General features: G+C 59.9%; 2 protein-coding genes across 6 annotated transcripts in view; one reads left to right on the forward strand and one right to left on the reverse strand.

The window, feature by feature from the left end:
• The first annotated feature begins 281 nt into the window (after positions 1-281).
• Positions 282-8,068, forward strand: DCAF15 (DDB1 and CUL4 associated factor 15). The gene is made up of 13 exons (XM_032313278.1): positions 282-465; positions 2,219-2,316; positions 2,417-2,552; positions 3,254-3,360; positions 3,444-3,583; positions 3,667-3,837; positions 5,643-6,077; positions 6,163-6,254; positions 6,348-6,476; positions 6,574-6,659; positions 6,870-6,974; positions 7,061-7,176; positions 7,534-8,068. Exons 1-13 carry the CDS (start codon positions 334-336, stop codon positions 7,587-7,589), a joined length of 1,803 nt encoding a protein of 600 aa, XP_032169169.1. The 5' UTR covers positions 282-333; the 3' UTR covers positions 7,590-8,068.
• An 82-nt stretch (positions 8,069-8,150) lies between these two features.
• The window catches only part of RFX1 (regulatory factor X1), a 30,723-nt gene continuing 20,693 nt past the window's right edge, over positions 8,151-18,180 (reverse strand). For all 5 annotated transcript variants that reach the window (XM_032313251.1, XM_032313242.1, XM_032313231.1 and 2 more), the window contains 13 exons: positions 16,006-16,387; positions 14,338-14,519; positions 13,203-13,322; positions 13,002-13,117; positions 12,641-12,759; positions 12,443-12,552; positions 11,960-12,111; positions 11,783-11,880; positions 10,623-10,772; positions 10,284-10,492; positions 9,841-9,994; positions 9,716-9,761; positions 8,151-9,574 (listed from right to left, as the gene is read on the reverse strand). In XM_032313251.1, the coding sequence (XP_032169142.1) occupies positions 9,405-9,574; positions 9,716-9,761; positions 9,841-9,994; positions 10,284-10,492; positions 10,623-10,772; positions 11,783-11,880; positions 11,960-12,111; positions 12,443-12,552; positions 12,641-12,759; positions 13,002-13,117; positions 13,203-13,322; positions 14,338-14,519; positions 16,006-16,387 (2,008 nt within the window). In that variant the 3' untranslated portion in view covers positions 8,151-9,404. The remainder of the gene's footprint in view (positions 9,575-9,715; positions 9,762-9,840; positions 9,995-10,283; positions 10,493-10,622; positions 10,773-11,782; positions 11,881-11,959; positions 12,112-12,442; positions 12,553-12,640; positions 12,760-13,001; positions 13,118-13,202; positions 13,323-14,337; positions 14,520-16,005; positions 16,388-18,180) is intronic.

The raw sequence follows: 18,180 nt of genomic DNA on the forward strand, positions 1-18,180 counted from the left end.
ACCCACCAGCCACAGTGGGGCGTGACGCCGCCGAGAGGGATAGGGGCCTTCGCCTATCCGGTCAAAGTCGCCTCGGCAAGGGGTGCAAACCGGGCCTCTTGACGGGTGCGTCCTTGCGGAAAGGCGGGAATACGGCGGCGAACCACAGGGTTTGTATCATCTCAACCAATCAAGGGCCGAGGTGGCTATGATGGACAGGCCTAGCGGGAAGAGGCCCCGAATGCGGGCTTTCACCCAACCGACCGGCCGCAATGCCGAGAAAGGGCCAATGAGGAGGCGGCGGGGGTGGGACAAAAAGGCCGGTTGCTCCGGAAGTGGAGGGAGGGGGTGAAAATGGCGCCCAGCTCGAAATCGGAGCGGAACAGCGGGGCCGGGAGCGGCGGCGGCGGCCCCGGGGGCGCCGGGGGGAAGCGGGCAGCAGGGCGGCGGCGGGAGCACGTCCTCAAGCAGCTGGAGCGGGTCAAGGTAAGGCCTGGAGTCTTGGAGGAGCGCGCCGGAGGGTGGGGAGAAGGGACGAGGGAGGCGGAGGGAAGGAGGCGTTCGCGGGGTGAGGGGTTGGGGGCGGAGCCCCGGGGGAGGGGGCTCGGAGGAAGGGGGCTGGGCGGGGCCCGGGGGAGAGGGCTTGGATGGAGGGGGCTGGGACGGGGGTTTGGATGGAGAGGACTGGGGGCGGATTCCGGGGGAGGGGGCTCTGATGGAAAGGCTGGTGTGGTGGCTGAGAAAGGGCTTGGAGAGAGGGAGGTCGCTGGAGGAATAAGGAGGAAGGGGGCGATCCAGGGTCAGACTCATTTTTCAAAACCCTGCTCCCATGGCCCCTCCGTTATGGAGCTTTCCCACCCCCGTGGCGGAGCCCCTGCTACCGGCTTTGGGCTTCCTCTGCCTGGTGTTCCTCTCTCTGTCCCGGCTCCGACCGCACGGGAGCTGGGAATTCCTGTACCTGTGTCTGCCTCCCCCACTGAATGGGAGCGACCTCCTTGGAGAAAGCCTGGTCTTCCCCCTCAGACTGGGAGCTCCCTGAGCACCGCTCTGTCTTCTCCATCAGACAGTAAACTCACAACGTGCCAGCATGTCTCTCCCGCATCCTTTGGGGTGCTCTGGGAGGGCAGACATGAGAATCTGCTGTCAGGTCAGCAGCAACCTGGGCAGAACTATATTCCCGTGGATAGGGAAAGTGCCTTCTCCATTAGTCTGGGAACTCTGTGAGGGCAGTGCTGTGTCTCCTCCTTTTGACGAGATCCTGGGGCAAGGACTGTCTCCGCCTTCAGCCTGGTTGTTCCCGGGTTGGGCTGTGGCTCCACCCTTAGCTTGGAAGCTCCTGGGACAGGGATTGTGTCTCCCCGGTCAGCCTGGGCTTCACCAACAGAGCTGTTCCATAAGACTGGCATCCCCTTGAGGAGTGGGCTTTCTCCCTCATCTGCTAGGGAGCTCGCCAGATAGGTCTCTTTCCCATCAGTACTCTTGAGGGTAAGGCCAAGTGTCTCACTCAGACTGGGCTGTAGGACTCAGGGTGCTCTGATCCCCTACTACACAGCTTGTGCCTGCCTGTCCCCTCCTTGAAGTTTTTGGGATGAGGGAGATGGTTAGAAGGTGGCTAGGTTAAGTGAGAAGGGGGAATTGGGCAGGAATTGGAAGGTCACTGGTTAGCCCCTCTTCTGCCTCAGTAGGTCCCCAGGTGAGGCCAGGGCCCTCTCAAAGGTCCTGAGCACTGTGTGTGTAGGCTAGGTTAGGGTTAGGGACTGGTGAGTTCAGTTGGTCAATCCTCCTTAGTGGCCAAGGACACCTACAGCTCAGTGTACCATGAAGAAGCCTTCAGGAAGGCAGCCAGTGGCACACTGTGGCCAAGGGTGAATGGGAAACCTTCCTGGGGGTGGGGGGTAATGACAGTGCCGGTCCTTAGAACCTGGGTGCTTGGGCAAGAGGGGCTCTGAGGTTGAAGAGATATGGGACTGGGAGGGTGTCATGGGTCCCTAATGTAAGGGGACGCTCAAGTGAGGCCCAGGGCATGGGTCCCTGGTGGAAGGGGAGGCTCAAGTGAGGCCCAATTGATCCATCTTCCCCAGCTATTCCCACCTTCCAGAGCTTGGACTGCTCTTGACCGTCATGGTTGTTGGGAAGTGGGCCTGTGTGTCTGGGCCAGACCCTGGGGGTGCTACTCTGCTTTAGGTGAGGGGACTGGGGCGTGATGGTGCCTCAAGAGCCAGGGCCACCCCTTCCCCAGATCAGTGGGCAGCTCTCCCCTCGCCTCTTCCGGAAGCTGCCGCCCAGGGTCTGCGTCTCCCTCAAGAACATTGTGGATGAGGACTTTCTCTACGCAGGGTGAGGCTGCGTGAGGCTGGGATGGGGTGGGGGTTGGTGGGGGGTGGCTGGGCGGGGCGGTAGGTCGGTCTTGACCTGGCTGTTTTGCCTGCCCCCACAGACACATCTTCCTGGGCTTTTCCAAGTGCGGCCGTTATGTTCTTTCATATACCAGCAGCAGTGGGGATGATGACTTCTCCTTCTACATCTATCATCTGTACTGGTGGGAGTTCAACGTCCACAGCAAGCTCAAGCTGGTAGGGCCGGGCCCAGGGCTGGGCTATCCCTTCCAGCAACGTGACCAGCAGATCACAGCATCCCCCGAGCCTCACAGTCCTTGTCTGTAAAGTGGAGAAATTCTACTCCAAGGGTCATTGTCAGTATTCCGTGCCTTAGGTCAAACCAGGTGCAGCCGCCGTTTTTATAGTTGAAAGTGGGTAGGTGGTGGCACTGCGTGTGGTTCGACTCAGCCTAAGAAGCACACAGCAGGCTCAGGCCAGGTGGGACCTGGTAGCTTTGCTAGTCTGTGCACTTAACCCTGACTTTGACTCCTTGAACCCCCCTCCCCCAGGAGGTGAGTGCTGTTACCCCAGTTTACACATGAGCTCGGAAAGGTGAACAGGTTTCGGGGTGGATAGGGCGTGGATCTGATGTGTCTGGCAGAGTCCCCTTTCTTGGGGCTGGGCTCTCTCCTCAGCTTCCTCCTGTGCCAGGCCGGCTTCCCTGTTTCCCCTCCTCCTAAGGGGAGCCTCCCCAGCCTGTCCTCAGGAAGGCAGAGGGGTGTGGTGTAGGAGCTGCTTGGGACTCCCTGGGTCGAGCCACCCCCCCCCCACAAAAGGTTGCTCCTGCCAGCTCAGCCCCAGCTCCAATTCCTGCCCAGCATTGTGCAGCCTCGGTCCCCTACACACCCCCACCCTACTTGCTCTCACCCTATACCGACCCTGAACGTGCTGCTCAGGTCCGGCAGGTGCGGCTCTTCCAGGATGAGGAGATCTATAGCGACCTGTACCTGACCGTGTGCGAGTGGCCCAGTGACGCCTCCAAGGTCATCGTCTTTGGGTTCAAGTAAGACTTGGGGACATGGGAGGCCTGGGGACCCGGGGAGGGCGGTGCGTGGGCTAGGTTGCTGAAGGCATGCCGGCCCCCAGCACCCGCTCAGCCAACGGGATGCTCATGAACATGATGATGATGAGTGACGAGAACCACAGAGACATCTACATCAGCACCGTGGCAGTACCACCGCCAGGCCGCTGTGCCGCCTGCCGGGAAGCCAGCCGGGCCCATCCAGGTGAGCGGCTGGGGGCCTCGGGGTGCGGGCTGCCTCCCTGCCCCGAGGCCACGCGTGAGCCCGCAGTGCGTGTATTGCTGCAGGCGACCCGAGCGCACAGTGCCTGCGGCACGGCTTCATACTGCACACGAAGTACCAGGTGGTCTACCCCTTCCCCACCTTCCAGCCCGCCTTCCAGCTCAAGAAGGACCAGGTGGTGCTGCTCAACACCAGCTACTCCCTGGTGGCCTGCGCTGTCTCCGTCCACTCGGCAGGTAGGCCCCTGGGTCTGAGGACGGGCCTGGTGCCCTCTGGAATCCTCCAAGCCCCCAGTTCCCTGATCTCAAATGAGATCTTCAGAAGTGAAGTCCCTTGTCCAAGGTAACTCAGCTGGAAAGCAGGGATATGGACTCCCAAGCTAGCTATGCTCCACCCCAGCACTGTTCTCTAGAACTGAGCACAGGGCTGGGATGGTCTATATCTGCCAGATCTATATCTGCAACAGCTGCCACTAGTAGCCACTGAAAGTGGCTTGTGTGACCAAGGAACTGAGTTTTTAATTTCAGTTCATTTTAGTTGAGTTCAAAAAGCCACATGTGGTCGCGGCTACCATGCTGGACGGCACAGTGCTCTCTCCAAAAATTTCCAATTTTTGGAGATCACAAGGTGATGTCCCTTGACAGAGTGGCTGAAGTTAAGAAGCTGGACAGTGGTACGGGCTGGTGGGGATGTTCGCTCCCTCCCCCACCGCCGCTCTCTCAGGGCCGCACATGTGAGCGGTCCTGCGTCTGACCACATCCAAGGCTTTGCGGGCTGCCTGCTCTCCATCCCTGGGGCTCAGGGAGGTCAGACAAGGCAGATGTTCTCTTGGATGAGCAGTTTCAGTGGGTGCCCCAGCACGCGTGACCATGGAGCATGCTTTAAAGATGTGCTTGAGTGCAGACGAAACGAAGGGAGACCTATAACCGGATAATGATACCACTTACATATAAATTAAAAATATGTTTTGATTTTGCAAGAATGCAGTCAAATGAGAAGACACCCACTAACTACATGAAAATGGTTTCCCCTGGGAGGGGGAGGGGAGTGGATATGGAGAGAGAATTAAATGTATAAAACGGAGTGCACACATCAGCAAGAGCCAGGGCGCCTTGTTTCCGGGCCCATCCAGGGGCCTCCTGGCCCTGGCTGCCTTTGCCACTGTGGGCAAGGCCCTGCCCCTCATCAGGCTGTGAGCCCCCAACAAGCCGGGGCTGGCTGAGACCCATACCCCTGGACTTGTGGCTGTGGCTCCCTGTAGGAAGGGTCACGTGGGAAAGGACTCAGCTGTACGCATTCGGGGGTGAGGGGGCCACTGTCCCCCATGTCTAACACCTTACCACTTACACAGAGGGACAGTGAGTTTTGACTTGGCCATTTTCCGTGCTGGTGGACAGGAGTGCATTGGTTCGTGCTGTCCTGCAGCATGACCTTGGACAAGTTTCTCCTTGAGCCTCGGTCCCTAGTCTCTGAACTGGGAGGACACAGCCTCCCCGCTCAAGATTGATTGTGGGGGCCCTACGGAGGTGGTGCGGGCAGAGGTCCTGGTGCTGCTCATTCTGTGCTTCAGGGTTCTCCATTCTGAGCTCACGCTCCCAGAGGGGAGCCAGTCCCTAGTCAGGCGGACAGCGACGGAGGCCTGGGATTTGGCTGCTGAGTGCCCAAGCCAGTCAGCTCCCTTTGGGAACAATGAATGGCTGTGTAGGAAACTCAGACTTCGGTGATCTTTAGCTTTTGTCACTGTCAGCCGCCCAGGGGCAGGGATTTGTGTGGCTTTACACTCGTGTCCTCAGTGTGTGGCATTTGGTAAATGCTCGAAATTGAAGTCTGAATGAAAGTGTCATTTATGTGCACATGTGCGTGTACAAGGCCTTTTTCCTGAGAGTTTCTGACTGATCTTTCAATATAAGTAAGTCTTCTAGGAGGGTCTCCTCAAGGTGGATTTCTAAGAAGCAGCCCTAGGGCGGTTAGGAAGGTTGGCAGTGTCCTAAACTTGAACTCGTCTGTTGAGCACCCCTACCTCCCTCTGTTTTTGTTTCAGGCGAGAGCAGCTTCTGCCAAATTCTGTATGACCACACCGCCTCCCCTCCAGCACCCCCGAGCCCCCCTGGGCCCCAGAGCCCTGAGGTGCCCCCTGCCCTCCCCAGCCCCTGCCCTGAAGCAGCTCCCACCCGGCCCCCTGGGGCCCCCGAGCCCTCACCTGCCATCGCCAAAGCCAAGGAGTTTGTGGCCGACATCTTCCGCAGGGCCAGAGAGGCCAAGGGGGGCACCTTGGAGGAAGCCCGGCCACCCCCTTGCCCAGGGCCCTCGGGCAGCCGCTGTCGTCTGCCCTCAGAGCCCCTGGCCCCAGGTGGGGAGGTGGCACCCCGAGATAGCCCCCCAGCGGCGGAAGCACCGGCCCCAGAGCCGGGCTATGTCAACTACACCAAGCTGTATTATGTGCTGGGGTCCAGCGAAGGGACAGAACCGGAGGATGGTGAGTCAGGAACCCACGCAGCAGGCAGGGCGCTGGGCGTGGAAGTTCCCCCTCCCACCCCTACTCCCAATTCCTGTGCCCTCAGAGTTCGAGGATGACAAGATCTCCTTGCCCTTTGTGGTGACTGATCTCCGGGGCCGCAACCTGCGGCCCATGCGGGAGCGGGCTGCCGTCCAGGTTGGTGCCTGTGGGAGGCAGGCCAAGGGGCAGCCCCTGGGGAGCCTGCTGGGGTCACAGTTACAGCAGCCCTCCCCTCCCCACCACCCACAGGGTCAGTATCTGACGGTGGAGCAGCTCACACTGGACTTTGAATACGTCATCAATGAGGTCATCCGCCATGACGCCACTTGGGCCCACCAGTTTTGTTCCTTCAGCGACTATGACATTGTCATCCTGGAGGTGGGCCTGGGGAGGGGACAGGGTGGGCCCAGGGCCTCTGTATTCTGGGCGTCACCTCAATAGCTGTCACTGTTGTCCCCGCCCCGCCCCCACCAAGGTCTGCCCGGAAACCAATCAAGTCCTCATCAACATTGGCCTGCTGCTCCTGGCATTCCCGTCCCCAACTGAGGAGGGCCAGCTCCGGTGAGCCGGTGGGAGTAGAGATGGCCCCCGTCTCCGCCCAGCAGGAAGCCACACTCAGATTCTTCTGTGGGGGTGGGCAAGCAGGGATGGAGACGACTTTCCCTGCCCCTAAAACTTGGACCAGGCACACCGTAAGTGCTCCAGAGAGAGCAGACCCTCAGGGTTGCCGGGGTCCCAGCCCTTTCTCCTTTGCCCCCCACCCCACTGCAGACCAAAGACCTATCACACCAGCCTCAAGGTGGCATGGGACCTCAACACAGGCATCTTCGTGACAGTCAGTGTAGGCGACCTCACTGAGGTCAAAGGGCAGACCAGGTGAGGTGGGGCTGGGGCCAGGGCCGGGGGCCAGGGACCGGGGTGGGCGACCGGGGTGATGAGAGCCCTCACCCCCTTGCCCTCAGCGGCAGTGTCTGGAGCTCGTACCGCAAGAGCTGCGTGGACATGGTCATGAAGTGGCTGGTGCCTGAGAGCAGCGGCCGCTATGTCAACAGGATGACCAACGAGGCGCTGCACAAAGGTGGGCCCTGGGACCCGATGACGGTCAGGACTGAGGTCCTCTGGCACCATGCCAGGTGTAGAACAGGTGTGGATTCCTCTGTGTTCCTGAATGGAGTCCACTGGCCATGAATGGAGTGAGGGGAGGGAAGGGCAGGCTCGGAGAGGACCTGGCAGCTGTGGCGCCTGGGGACCCCCAGCCAGTCCATTCATTCAGCAGACCTCTACTGGGTAGCTGCCGGTGGGAGGCCTGCAGAACTCAGCAGGGTAATTGCCTTCTGGAACCTTGTGGCCCAAATCACATCAGGGCAGGAGGCAGGCCCCTCCCCTCGGCCTGGGCCTGTAGACTTCATGGCTCCCTTCTGCCCCTTCCTTGCAGGGTGCTCGCTGAAGGTTCTGGCAGACAGTGAGCGATACACGTGGATTGTGCTGTGAGGGCCCGGCCGCTCTGGACACTGACTCCAACTACCTCCGCGGCCTGGGAGCCGGTTGCCTTCCTGGCAGCCTCTCCCCGGCTGGCCGGCCGACCGACCGACCGATGACCGACCGACCGACGGACCAGCGCTCGTGTTAGGCTGCGGGGAAGGGAGCTGGGCGGGGCAGCCCCTGGTGGCCTGAGAGTCTGGACGCTTCTTATTTATGCCTATTTAAGTTGGGAAGGGGCAGAGGGAGGGAGCCCCCTGACCCACCAGCCTCAAGCGCCCACCTTCACCCCGCACTGGGCACAGGCCCTTGCTCTCTGCGCATCTGCCCCTTTCCTTGGCTACAGGTGTGGACTTTGCCCCCCAGGGAGGCCGAATGGACCCCCCCTTCCCCTGCCTCAGCCTCCCCCCTACTTGTGGCGGCAGACCTTGTGGCCATCCCCTCCCTCTGCCCCTCGTTCCTCTTCATGTAATAAATGTTTTATTTCTGAACCTCCGTGAATTCCCTTTACTGCCGCTCGGGGCCCAGTTGGAGTCCCCAGCCCCAAGGCCCCGTGAGTCAGCAGCAGCCACATACCACAGCGGAATTTATTGTGTTTTAAGAAAGACTACAAAAAGGTAGAAAACAGCTCGGCACACTAGACTACCACACGCGTGGACACTTTCACGGCCAGGAGAGGGGGGGCCCCGAGGGAGTGGGGAGGGGAAGTCGGGGGGCCACCCCAAAAGCTGTAGCACGCGGAGCACACAAAATAGTGATTTTTATACAATAGGTCAGATCTTTTTTTGTCTTTTTTTTTTTGTTTTTTGTTTTTTTGCTTTTTGCCATAAACATCTATCTCACAGGTTGAAGACACTGAGAAAACCGGAACAGATAAGGCCATGATGGTTGGAAAAAAACCAACAAGTTACCAACTCCGCTCAGGCGGCTCACAAATCGCACAATAGTCATGTGGGGGGCGGGTCGCACTGCACGGAGGAGAAGCACAGTCTCCCGGGAGAGAAGGAGCACAGAGGTTCCATTACAAACCAGAGGCGGGTGGCCTGGGGTGCTGGGGTCTTGGATCTGGAAGCCGAGCCCCTAGCTGGGGCTGGGACAGGCGTGGGCACTTCTGGGCCCCACTGCTGGCAGTAGGCCCCTCTGGGCTCCCACCCCCAGCCCAGCCTGCTGCTCTTTGGAAGCTGGAGGCAGTGCCCCCCGCCGCCCTCCCCCCAACCAGGCTGGACAGTGCCCTCCTGAGGGCTTCGGGGCAAGGGAGGGCCCAGCTCTGGAGAAGATGCGACACCCACGGCTTTAATTGCACTTATACCAAGGAGTGGGGAGCGGTGGGGTTGCTGGGGGGAGGGGTCCCGGGGCTGCTGCTGACAGTGGGGGTCCCCAGGTGATACCCACCTGTGCCCACCTGGGGCTCAGGGTTGGGCCCGGGACAGACTGTGCAAAGCCAGCGAGCTGAATAAGTTAACAGTTCCACAGGGGAGGGGGCCTGCCTGCCTGCCCCCTGGGACACGGGAGGGTGGGGCTGGGGGAGGGAGATGCTGAGGCCTTCGGGGCCAAGGAGCCTAGCTGGCTGTCCCACGGGGCACCTGGGCACGGCGGCGGGTTCCTTAAGGCACGTCTTGTGTGTCAGTTTGCAGCTGCGGCTCCGCCTGGCCCTGTGATTGTGCCGCCCCCACTGGGCGCAGGGACCCCCTAGCCTTCCCTGTCTTGGAGGCCCCCTCCCCGCCCGAGGCTGGACCGGTGACAGCGAAGCCACAGAAGCTGTGAGGGACCCTGGCGTGGATGGGCGGCGGGGGCGGGCGGGCGGGCGGGGCAGGGGAGGCCGCGGGCTTAGCTGGAGGGCAGCGCCTGCACGAAGAGGCCACGCGCGTCTGTCCGTGCCAACTTGGCAGGCGGCTCCAGGGCATCAGGGCCCAGAGCGGGCGACTCGCCGCCGGCCGCCAGCGAGATGTCCTGCGGCAGCTCATCCTCGCTCTCCTCCTCTTCCTCCTCCTCTTCGTCTGGGGCACACAGAGGAGGCCCGACTCAGCGCGGGGCGGCGGCGCCCCCAGAGCACCGCCGGCGCCTCCTCCATCCCCACCGCCCTGTCTGCAGCTCCTGGGATTCGGCCCCACGACAGAGACACGCCCCGCCCCGCCTACCTTTGTCCGGGTCTAGGGGGTTCAGCGAGGTGGTCAGGTTGGCGAACTGCAAGGAGGCAAGACAAGGGGTGAGGGTCCCGCCAAGGGGTCCCCCGCCCGCGCCCTCTGCGCCCCGCCGCGCGCACCTCGCCCATGACCGCGATTGGGGTCTCGCCCTTGGCCTGGGCCACTCGATGCTCGATCAGGTAGTACATGTACTCGTCGTAGAGCAGCCGGATGAGGTGGAAAGAACCAAAGCTGGCAGCGCTTCGCAGGGTCAGGTCCCGGATCACCATGGAGCTGCGGGCGGCCGAGAGGAGGCCATCAGGCCCGATGCCACCGCGCGGTGAGAGCACAGGGTCCTCACTCCGCCCACTGCCAACAGATCCCTGCCCTGGTGAAAAGGGACCCGAGCTCCAAGGAAGCGGGATCTTCCCTGGTCCCAAACTCCGCGAGGAGGAATGGCTTCTTCCCCCATCCCATTTTGGCTAGCCCTCGGAGAGGAGGAGCCGGCTCGAGACCCCGCCCCCAGGAGGAGGGGCCTCTCACCCCGCCCTTCCCCGCCGGCTCTCGTGGAGCCGGAGCGCACCTGTAGAAGGACCACTTGAGGAGGAAGAGCTTGGCGGCCTTGGGGAAGCCGGCGCTGCCCTGGTAGGGCTTAAGCACCTGGCTCACGACGCCGTCCAGCCAGGCCGCCCACTGCTCCAGTGAGTTCTGCTGCTGCAGGGTCACCTTGAAGTCCTGCTCCAGCCGCTGCACCACGCGGTCCTCGCAGCGGCACACCCACGAGGCCTGCTCCTGGAGGACAGCGGCAAATGCCCTGGGCTCAGCGGCCGCCGCCCCCCGCCCCCCCCCCCCCCCCCCCCCCCCCCCCCCCCGCCCCTGCCGCCCCGCCGCCCCGCGCTCCCCGGCCCTTTCCCGCGCTCACTTGCACGTTGGCGAAGTCCACGCGGTTGAGGTCGCTCAGCATCTGGTTGATCTGCGCCGTGTTCTGCAGCACGGCGCGGGCTGCTTGCGCCAAGTGATTGAGCGACGTGTAGCGTCGCAGCGTCTGCGCAAAGGCGCCGGCTGCTGCCACCTGCGGGGCGGGGGGGGGCAGATGTGCTTGGGGCTGGTGAGAACCCCCCCATCCCCTACCCCAGCCGCTGCAACTTCTCTGAGCCGTTCTTTCTCCCCAAAGGGAGGATGTACGTCGTTGCTTTTGTTGGATCAAGGGGTCGGGATTTTCAAATTTAGGGTGGACACCCGAAGTAAGGGACCAAAAAAAAAAAAAAAAATCAATATGTGTCTGACCAGCGTCATTATTTTTAATGAAAGGACACGAGAAATTCACGGAAGACACTGCCTAGAAAGGGCTCGAACTGTTATTCCCTTGAATGTCAGGTTAGGGAGGGTGGAACGTTGTCCATCTTGGTCACTGCTGTGCTCCCAGCACTGAGAACTACGCTGGCACACTGCAGGTGCTCAATAAATGCATGCTGAATAAATGAATGAATACATTTGCTCATTTTTTCATTGGCTCCAGCTTCTACTCTTCCCACCTCCCCACTCCTCACCCCTGTCCAGTGCGCCCAGGGCCAACGCTTCAAGGCCCAGTTCCGTATAACCGTCTCATTAACATTTTAAGGACGATGAAAACCCCCTTCTCTTCCTTTTATTTTTTTGCTCAAGAGCAGACACAGCCCATCTAATTCCTCACGTCAGAGTACTTCAGCGTACTTCGTGACTACGCAGCACTGATGAAGAGGGCCACTACTCTGTTCCCTTATGTTTCCTGCCCCCCTATTGAAACTGCCTGAAGAGAATTACTTCAAGTTGCATTTGGTTTTTATTTTTTTAAGATACCGTTTTGTGTACAAAAACACCACAAAGGGGTTGTGTTTCAGAAGCAGGTAAAGACGATAACCCGAAGATCACTGTGAGGGAAGAGGCATGGGGACAAATCCTAGGGCCTCTATGAGGGCGAGGAGAGGGAGGCCCCCAGCCCACAGTTGCACAGCCAGGTGGCAGGAGCTGGGCCCAGCACCCAGGCTGGCCGCTCAGCCCCCGCCTGTGAGGCTGTGCCCAGACCCCTCCTCACACCCTCACCTTCACACGCAGCATCTCCTCAGGGATGTTCACCATGGCATGCGTGAGCCAGCTCTCCAGGCTCTTGGCAAAGTTCCGGATCGCTTGGGTCAAGGCACCTGTGGGTGGCAGCGGGGGCTCATCAGGACCGTGGCGCATGGGGATGGGGCCGTGGTGGGGCAGCCGTCCTGCACTCACTGGGGATGGGCCGCAGCACGTCCGGGATGAGGATCTCCACCAGGCCCTGGTACAGCACATTGTCACAGTGCTTGGTCCACTGCAGCACTGGTTCAAACTTGGAGAGGAGCACCAGGCTGGCCTTGGGCAGCCGCTTCTCAGCCTCGTCATGCCTGTAGACAGCCACCCCAGCCCTGAGGTCAGGCTGACACGGGCCCCCATGCCCCCGGGGTCAGCTGGGGATCTTGTACCCTGCACATGAGGCACGGGCGTGCACCCACTGCAGGGAGGAAACAGCTTAGCGAGGGACACTACCCCACATGCTGTCAGACTGATACACAAGCCCTGGAGCAGGGGTCGGAAGGTTGCGTGCACCCCGCACACCCCAGGGATCAAGCAGATGCCCCCCTCCACCTGATGTCTGAGCTCTGGCCACCCCTGGGTGCTGACTCTCACCGGGCCCCCCCTTCTCTCCCTCCTCCCCGCTCCCACCGAGGGACTCACACAGCCAGTGGAGGCGCCTCGTTGGGCTGGCTGAGGTTGTATCTCCAGAAGGTTTTCCACAGCGTCTCCACCAGGGTGAACTGCAGGTTCACCATGACGTCGACAATGGCCTGTTGGGGAGGCTGGATGCTCAGGGACATGGGGGTGGGCGGCAGCATGGCTTTCCCTCGCCCATGCCCACTCACCCAGCTGCCCTACCTCACAGTGTTCCCGGTACAGGACCTGGAAGGCCTTGATGTCCCCAGGCCCAACGCCCTCGGGGAGGACTTTGCCCTGGAGGTCAAGCTCTGAGAAATCAGGGAGACTCCTCGAGGCATCTGGAGGCAGGAGGGGGCGCCGTGAGGCCCTTCACCCCCCCACCTGCCTGCCCCCCTCATGCCTCTCCCTGGGGTCTTATCAAGTTATCATAGCTTTCCTCCCAAGCGGGGGTCCCCCACGGGCAGTGGGGAATGAGACAGCCCCGGGAAGGCAGATGAACCACCTCCACTCTCTCCAGAGGCCCCAGACCCTGGCCCAGACCCTGGCCCAGACCCCACCCCATGGGCCAGAGCGCTCTCACCCAGGAACTGCTGGTACTGCTGGACCTGGGCGCTGATGTCAGACAGCCCAGCGGCCTGCTGCGGCCCCACGGCCACACCGTTGGTCATGCCCTCCATCTTCTGGATGGGCTTGAGCCTGGAGAAGGGGCGGTTGGAGCACTGAGACAGGCCAGCACGCCCTTCCCCGCCCACCAGCCCAGGGGCTGGCCCCGTCCTCCTACCTTTGCTTCTGCGAGAAGGGCTGGCCCCGCATAGCCATGTGCTGCTGGTCCTCCATGAGCCGCAGCAGGGGCGAGCTGGCCTTGATGCGCAGGCCGTAGTAGTGGTATTTAGAGTTGCCCCTGAGAGGGAGGCAGAGGCTGAGAGCTGGGCAGAGGCTGAGAGCTGGGGGTCCTCCAGCTGTCCACCGGGGACCTTCGCATCACATCTGTCTCCCCCTGGCCAAATGGCCTGGGGAAAAGACCCATGTTCCACGGAGCCAGGGGTGCTGTGCTGGGGAAGTACAGGGACTGTGGGTGCCAAGAGAGGTCCCGTGTACCAACTGAGTTCTGAGAAGACAGGGCCAGTGTCTGGAGAACTCCTCGACCTCCGATCCTGGCACGGGGCAGGAGTCAGCACGTACTTGTTGACGACGACTAGTTACAACAAACTGCCAGGCACTGCTCTGAGCCCTTAGCATATACAAATCCCCGCGTTCCTTAACCCTGTCCTACGAAGGGTACTCCTGGCACCCTCTGGGGACAGAGGAAGAAACTGTGGCACAGAGACACACAGTACTCTGCCCAGGAGTTATGCACGTATAAGTGAATGAGGTGACACGTAAGCCGGGAAGGGAACTGGACCCAAGAGATGGGCAGGGCTCACCCCAGGGAGGTGTAAGCGTTGCGAAGGAGAAGGGAAGTGTGGGGTCAGGGGAGGGCCTCTTGTTCCCTCCTACATGAATCCAGACTTGAAGGCCCTGATTAAAGCACCAACCATGTATGGTGCCCGCACCCTCAAGTTATGTGCATTTTAGCACTGGAAGCCAGATCAGCCACAAGAGAAGCAACACAAAAGACATGTGGGATGGTGCTCCGTAGTAAGGACGAAAAGCAAGCAGGGAAAGGGATGGTGGGGAGTGTCAGGGAGGTGGGAGGCGGGGAGTGGGAAGGCTTTTGTTTTAGTTAGGCCAGGGGCATCTGAGTAACGAGATGGAGAAAAGCGCATGAAGGAGAAGGTACAGCGGGTGCAAAGGCCCTGGGGTAGGAGTGTGTGGGTATCAGAGGAAGGGGCCAGTGGGGCTAAAGCAGAGTGAAGGAGGGCATGAGAGTGGTAAACGTGGCCGTGGAGAACTTCGGTTAGGGGTGGGTGGCCCACCTGGTGCCAAGCCGTCGGGTGCGCAGGCCCATGAAGACAGAGCGGATGAGCTTGCCGAAGGAAGCGGCATTGACGGGCTCCAGCTTCTGCTCCTGGCAGTGCAGCAGGTAGTGGCAGTAGAGGGTGCTCCGCGGCAGGCTCACCCCCTCTGCCGTCTCATAGTTGTCTAGGAGCCACTGAACCTGGGGCCGGACCAGGGACAGAAGAACACTAAGAATCACTTCAGTTTCTCGAGTACTCATTGTGAAGTGCTCTCGGTACCTATTTCCAATTGTGATCCTGACAGCCACAGGGGACATCATATCATAATCACGGTGGTGGTGGTGGGGGGGGACTAAATCCCATGGAATTCTCTAGAGCTGCACTGTCCAATGTAGTCACCACCAATCATATGTGGCTATTTAAATTTACTTATACTGAGTGGAAAAAGCCAATGTCAAAAGGTCACATGGAGGATGAGTCACTGAACGTTCGCAGAATGACAGCATTATAGAAATGGGGAACAGATTCATGGTTGCTGGGGGTTAGGGATGCTGGGAGGGAGGAGGGCGGGGGTTACTATCGAAGGGGGAGCAGGAGAGCGATCTTTGTGGCAATGGAGCAGTTCTGCATCTTGACCGTAGTGGTGGTTTCCCAAACCACCCGTGATAAAATCACCCGTGATAAAAAGACAAGTAGACACCCACACGGTACCAATCCCAGTTTCCTGGTTGGATACTGTACTGCAGTTACAAAAAACATAACTAGATGGGTAACAGAGCTGGGGGGGCGGGGCCCAGAGGGATCTCCCTGTACTATTTTTGCAACTTCCTATGAATCTACAGTTATATCAAAATAGTTTAAAGAAAAACAAACTCCAGAGGTCTCTGTACTGAACAGCACAGAGGGGATATTTCCATCAATGGAGAATGTTCTCTAGGACAGCACTGTTCTGTGAAGCATGTCTGCAAACTTTGGGAAAGGACCCAGAAGGGATCCCATTACGGGGTCATGAAATCAGTTAGGTGGGTCACAGCCAGCACGTAAAACGAGAGACTAGAAGCCAGGCTATATGGATGTATAAGGAAGAGTCTGCCCACTTTCTGAGAAAGCTTCTGTCTTAATTATGTGGTCCAGGATGCATTGCTATGTCAAAGGGCCCTAGTTAAAATCACTCCAGACCCCAAGGTCCAAAAGGACGAGGACTGCCATGGGACCACCAGGCCCTGAACTATCTATAGTCACAGAGCTAGTGAGGGGCCCTCCCCCAAGTGACTCCAGATAAGCCCATGTCTGCGCAGAGAGAGGTTATCTCACTGCCTTCCAGATGGACAAAGAACCTTGCTCAGGGCAGCTCCCCCCATGCTGGGGCCTGCCTCTCCCTCCCCTTACTCTATACCTGTCATCAGCTATAATCCCAGGAAACAACGCTTCTTGGGGCACCGCTCTAACAGCTTCATGCATATTAGCTGAGGCCCAGAGAGGCTGAGTAACTTGTCTGAGGCTACCCAGCAAGGATCTGATCCCAGAATACCTGCATCTGAGAACTCTGGTGCAACGCTTATGGTGGCTGATGGTGGCGACTGACCACTCACCCACCCCTACCACCCTCTTCCCCACCCCCCACCACAGCCCACAGCCCCCCTCCTCCCACTGCCAGACTCTGCTGGGCCCCGAGTTGGCACTTACAGTGGCTGGCGAGGCACGGGTGGTGTGGGAGTAGGACTGGCTGGCACTGCCCAGCATGTAGCCGCCCTGGATCACATAGGTTCCCGCTCCGCTGCCGCCGCCGCTGCCGCCGCCGCCGCTGCCACCGCCCCCGCCACCGCCACTGCCTCCCCCGGCGCCGCTGCCGCCGCTGCCACCACTGCTGGCCCCACCCCCGCTGCTGGTGGAGCTGGTGACCACCTGGGTGCCGGACACGTACATGGGCACGGAGCCGGTGCTGGCCACTGCCTGGGAGGTGGCAGGTGTGCTGACCTGGGCGGTGGTGCCCGCGGCTTCGTAGTAGCTGGTGCCCGCTGTCTGGGTGTACAGCGGCGTCTCTGGGTAGGAGTAGGTACTGGAGCGGCTGAGAGAGAAGCAGAGGGAGGAGTCAGAGGGCCAGAGCTGGGTGGTGGGGGGTCTGTTGGGGGGTTCCTGTGGGGCAGACCCCTCCCAGGAAGGTAGCGAGGAGCAGTAGCTCAGTGCAGCCAACAGTCATCTGTGCCAGACCAGGCACCCCCGAGGGCTTGGCGGGGCACAATTTCTCATTTAATCATCAAAGCGGCCCCTGGCATGGGAGTCCACGTGTCAGACGTGAAGAAGCCAAGACAGAATGGCTAGGTAACTTGGAACAGGCCACACGCTTCAGTCAATCCACAAAAAAAAAGTCACGTACCTACTGTATGCTGAAAACTGTTCTAGGCACTGCAGACCCAACAGAGGAAGACAGAGGAGGCCCTGCCTGGGGGCTGATGTGGTGGTGCGGAAGCCAGAGAAGCAAGCACGAAGGTAAATTGAGGACACAGCAGAAGGTGGGCCATGCCCAGGTGGTAAACAAGGCAGGAGGGGGGTGCTGGGGAAGGGGGGGTGGTTTCTATGTCTGCATCCAGTGGCCACCCTGGGGAGCCACTCAGTGATGACTTTTGGTGTGCAGAGGCATGTCCCTTTGAGGCAGCGACATCGTGACCTGGAGCCTTGTCCTCAAGCCGTCCCAGGACCTGGGTCAGAGAATGCAGGCACAAGGCTGAGGTCGTCGCAAGAGTGGGAAAACTGGGTCCATCTTTGGAGGAATGTTAAGAGAAAGGTGACGAGATCCTATGGACGGGTGAGAGGGAAAGAGGAAGGTCCTGCCGAAGAAGCAGCTCCAGAAAATTCTGTCAGGTGAACGGAAGAGGTGAGGAAACGGAAGGATGAGGTTTCTGGAAGAGGGGGAGACGAGGGCCATTTCGTATCCCCGTCTACATCCATGGTGGTGGAGGGCCCATGGAGGGCGGCAGGTGTCTCATAAGACACTGTGGGGGCACAGTTTCGATTTCGAGCCCTCTTAACATATTAGTGACTAAAAATAACATTAAATGTTAAAAATCCAAAAAGGAAGCAAGGCTGGCCAGGTGGGGCCTGCCTCAGAAGGCACTGTTGGGAGTCTCCCGAAGGAAGCAGGGGGAGGAGACTTATAGGCCTCTGGGGGCAGTGAGGAGAGGGAGGGGGTGTTGGGATTAGTGGGGAATGACAGAAGGCGTGGTCACCGAGGTGAGCCTCCAGCCTGATGGACACCAAGATAAAAGCACCCCGGTCCACGCGTACTGAAATGGCACTGAGCAGCACCAACAGCGCATGGCCTGAAGCGGCACCAGCAAGTGCCCTCTCCACCCCACCCCTGGCCCAGCCCGGCCCAGCCCACCCCCCCACCACGCTACACATGCTCCAAAAATCCGACTTTGGTAGCTATCTGCTGAATGACAGACTGAATGTGTGCGTCTCTGGATGCGGCCTGGACAGAGCCAGGGAAAGAGGTTGCAGGGACTGTGGCTTTGGCCGGGGGTCGAGGGACCCTGCTGCCGAAGGGCTGGGCACCCAGTAAAAATCCACTGCGAGAGACAGACAGAGACACACTGCTGCTAACAACTTCGCGCAGCAGAAGAATCTGATGGCAATGCGGGGCTACGTGCAATCACACGTACCAATCACGGCGGGAAGAAGAACAGAAGCAAACCACAGATGCTACCAGGGGAGGCAGAAGGAGCCAGCGTGGCACTGCAGGGCCAGGGCTTGTGCCTCAGCTCTGCTTCTAACACCCCTGGCTAAGAGACTGGCAGCACCAGAAATAAATCAATAGAGCTATGAGGTAGGTGGATGCCATGGACCATGACCATGACCATG

The sequence above is a fragment of the Mustela erminea genome, chromosome 1 (genome assembly GCF_009829155.1).
Source record: "Mustela erminea isolate mMusErm1 chromosome 1, mMusErm1.Pri, whole genome shotgun sequence".
Classification (NCBI taxonomy): Eukaryota; Metazoa; Chordata; class Mammalia; order Carnivora; family Mustelidae; genus Mustela; species Mustela erminea.

What these genes read in the sequence shown, in the direction of transcription:
- DCAF15 (XM_032313278.1), top strand. Translation starts at nt 334, where the DNA reads ATGGCGCCCAGCTCGAAATCGGAGCGGAACAGCGGGGCCGGGAGCGGC. An exon ending in GGGAGCGGGCTGCCGTCCAG is followed by an intron (nt 6,255 to 6,347) that starts GTTGGTGCCTGT and finishes CACCACCCACAG; the next exon opens with GGTCAGTATCTGACGGTGGA. An exon ending in ATGACATTGTCATCCTGGAG is followed by an intron (nt 6,477 to 6,573) that starts GTGGGCCTGGGG and finishes GCCCCCACCAAG; the next exon opens with GTCTGCCCGGAAACCAATCA.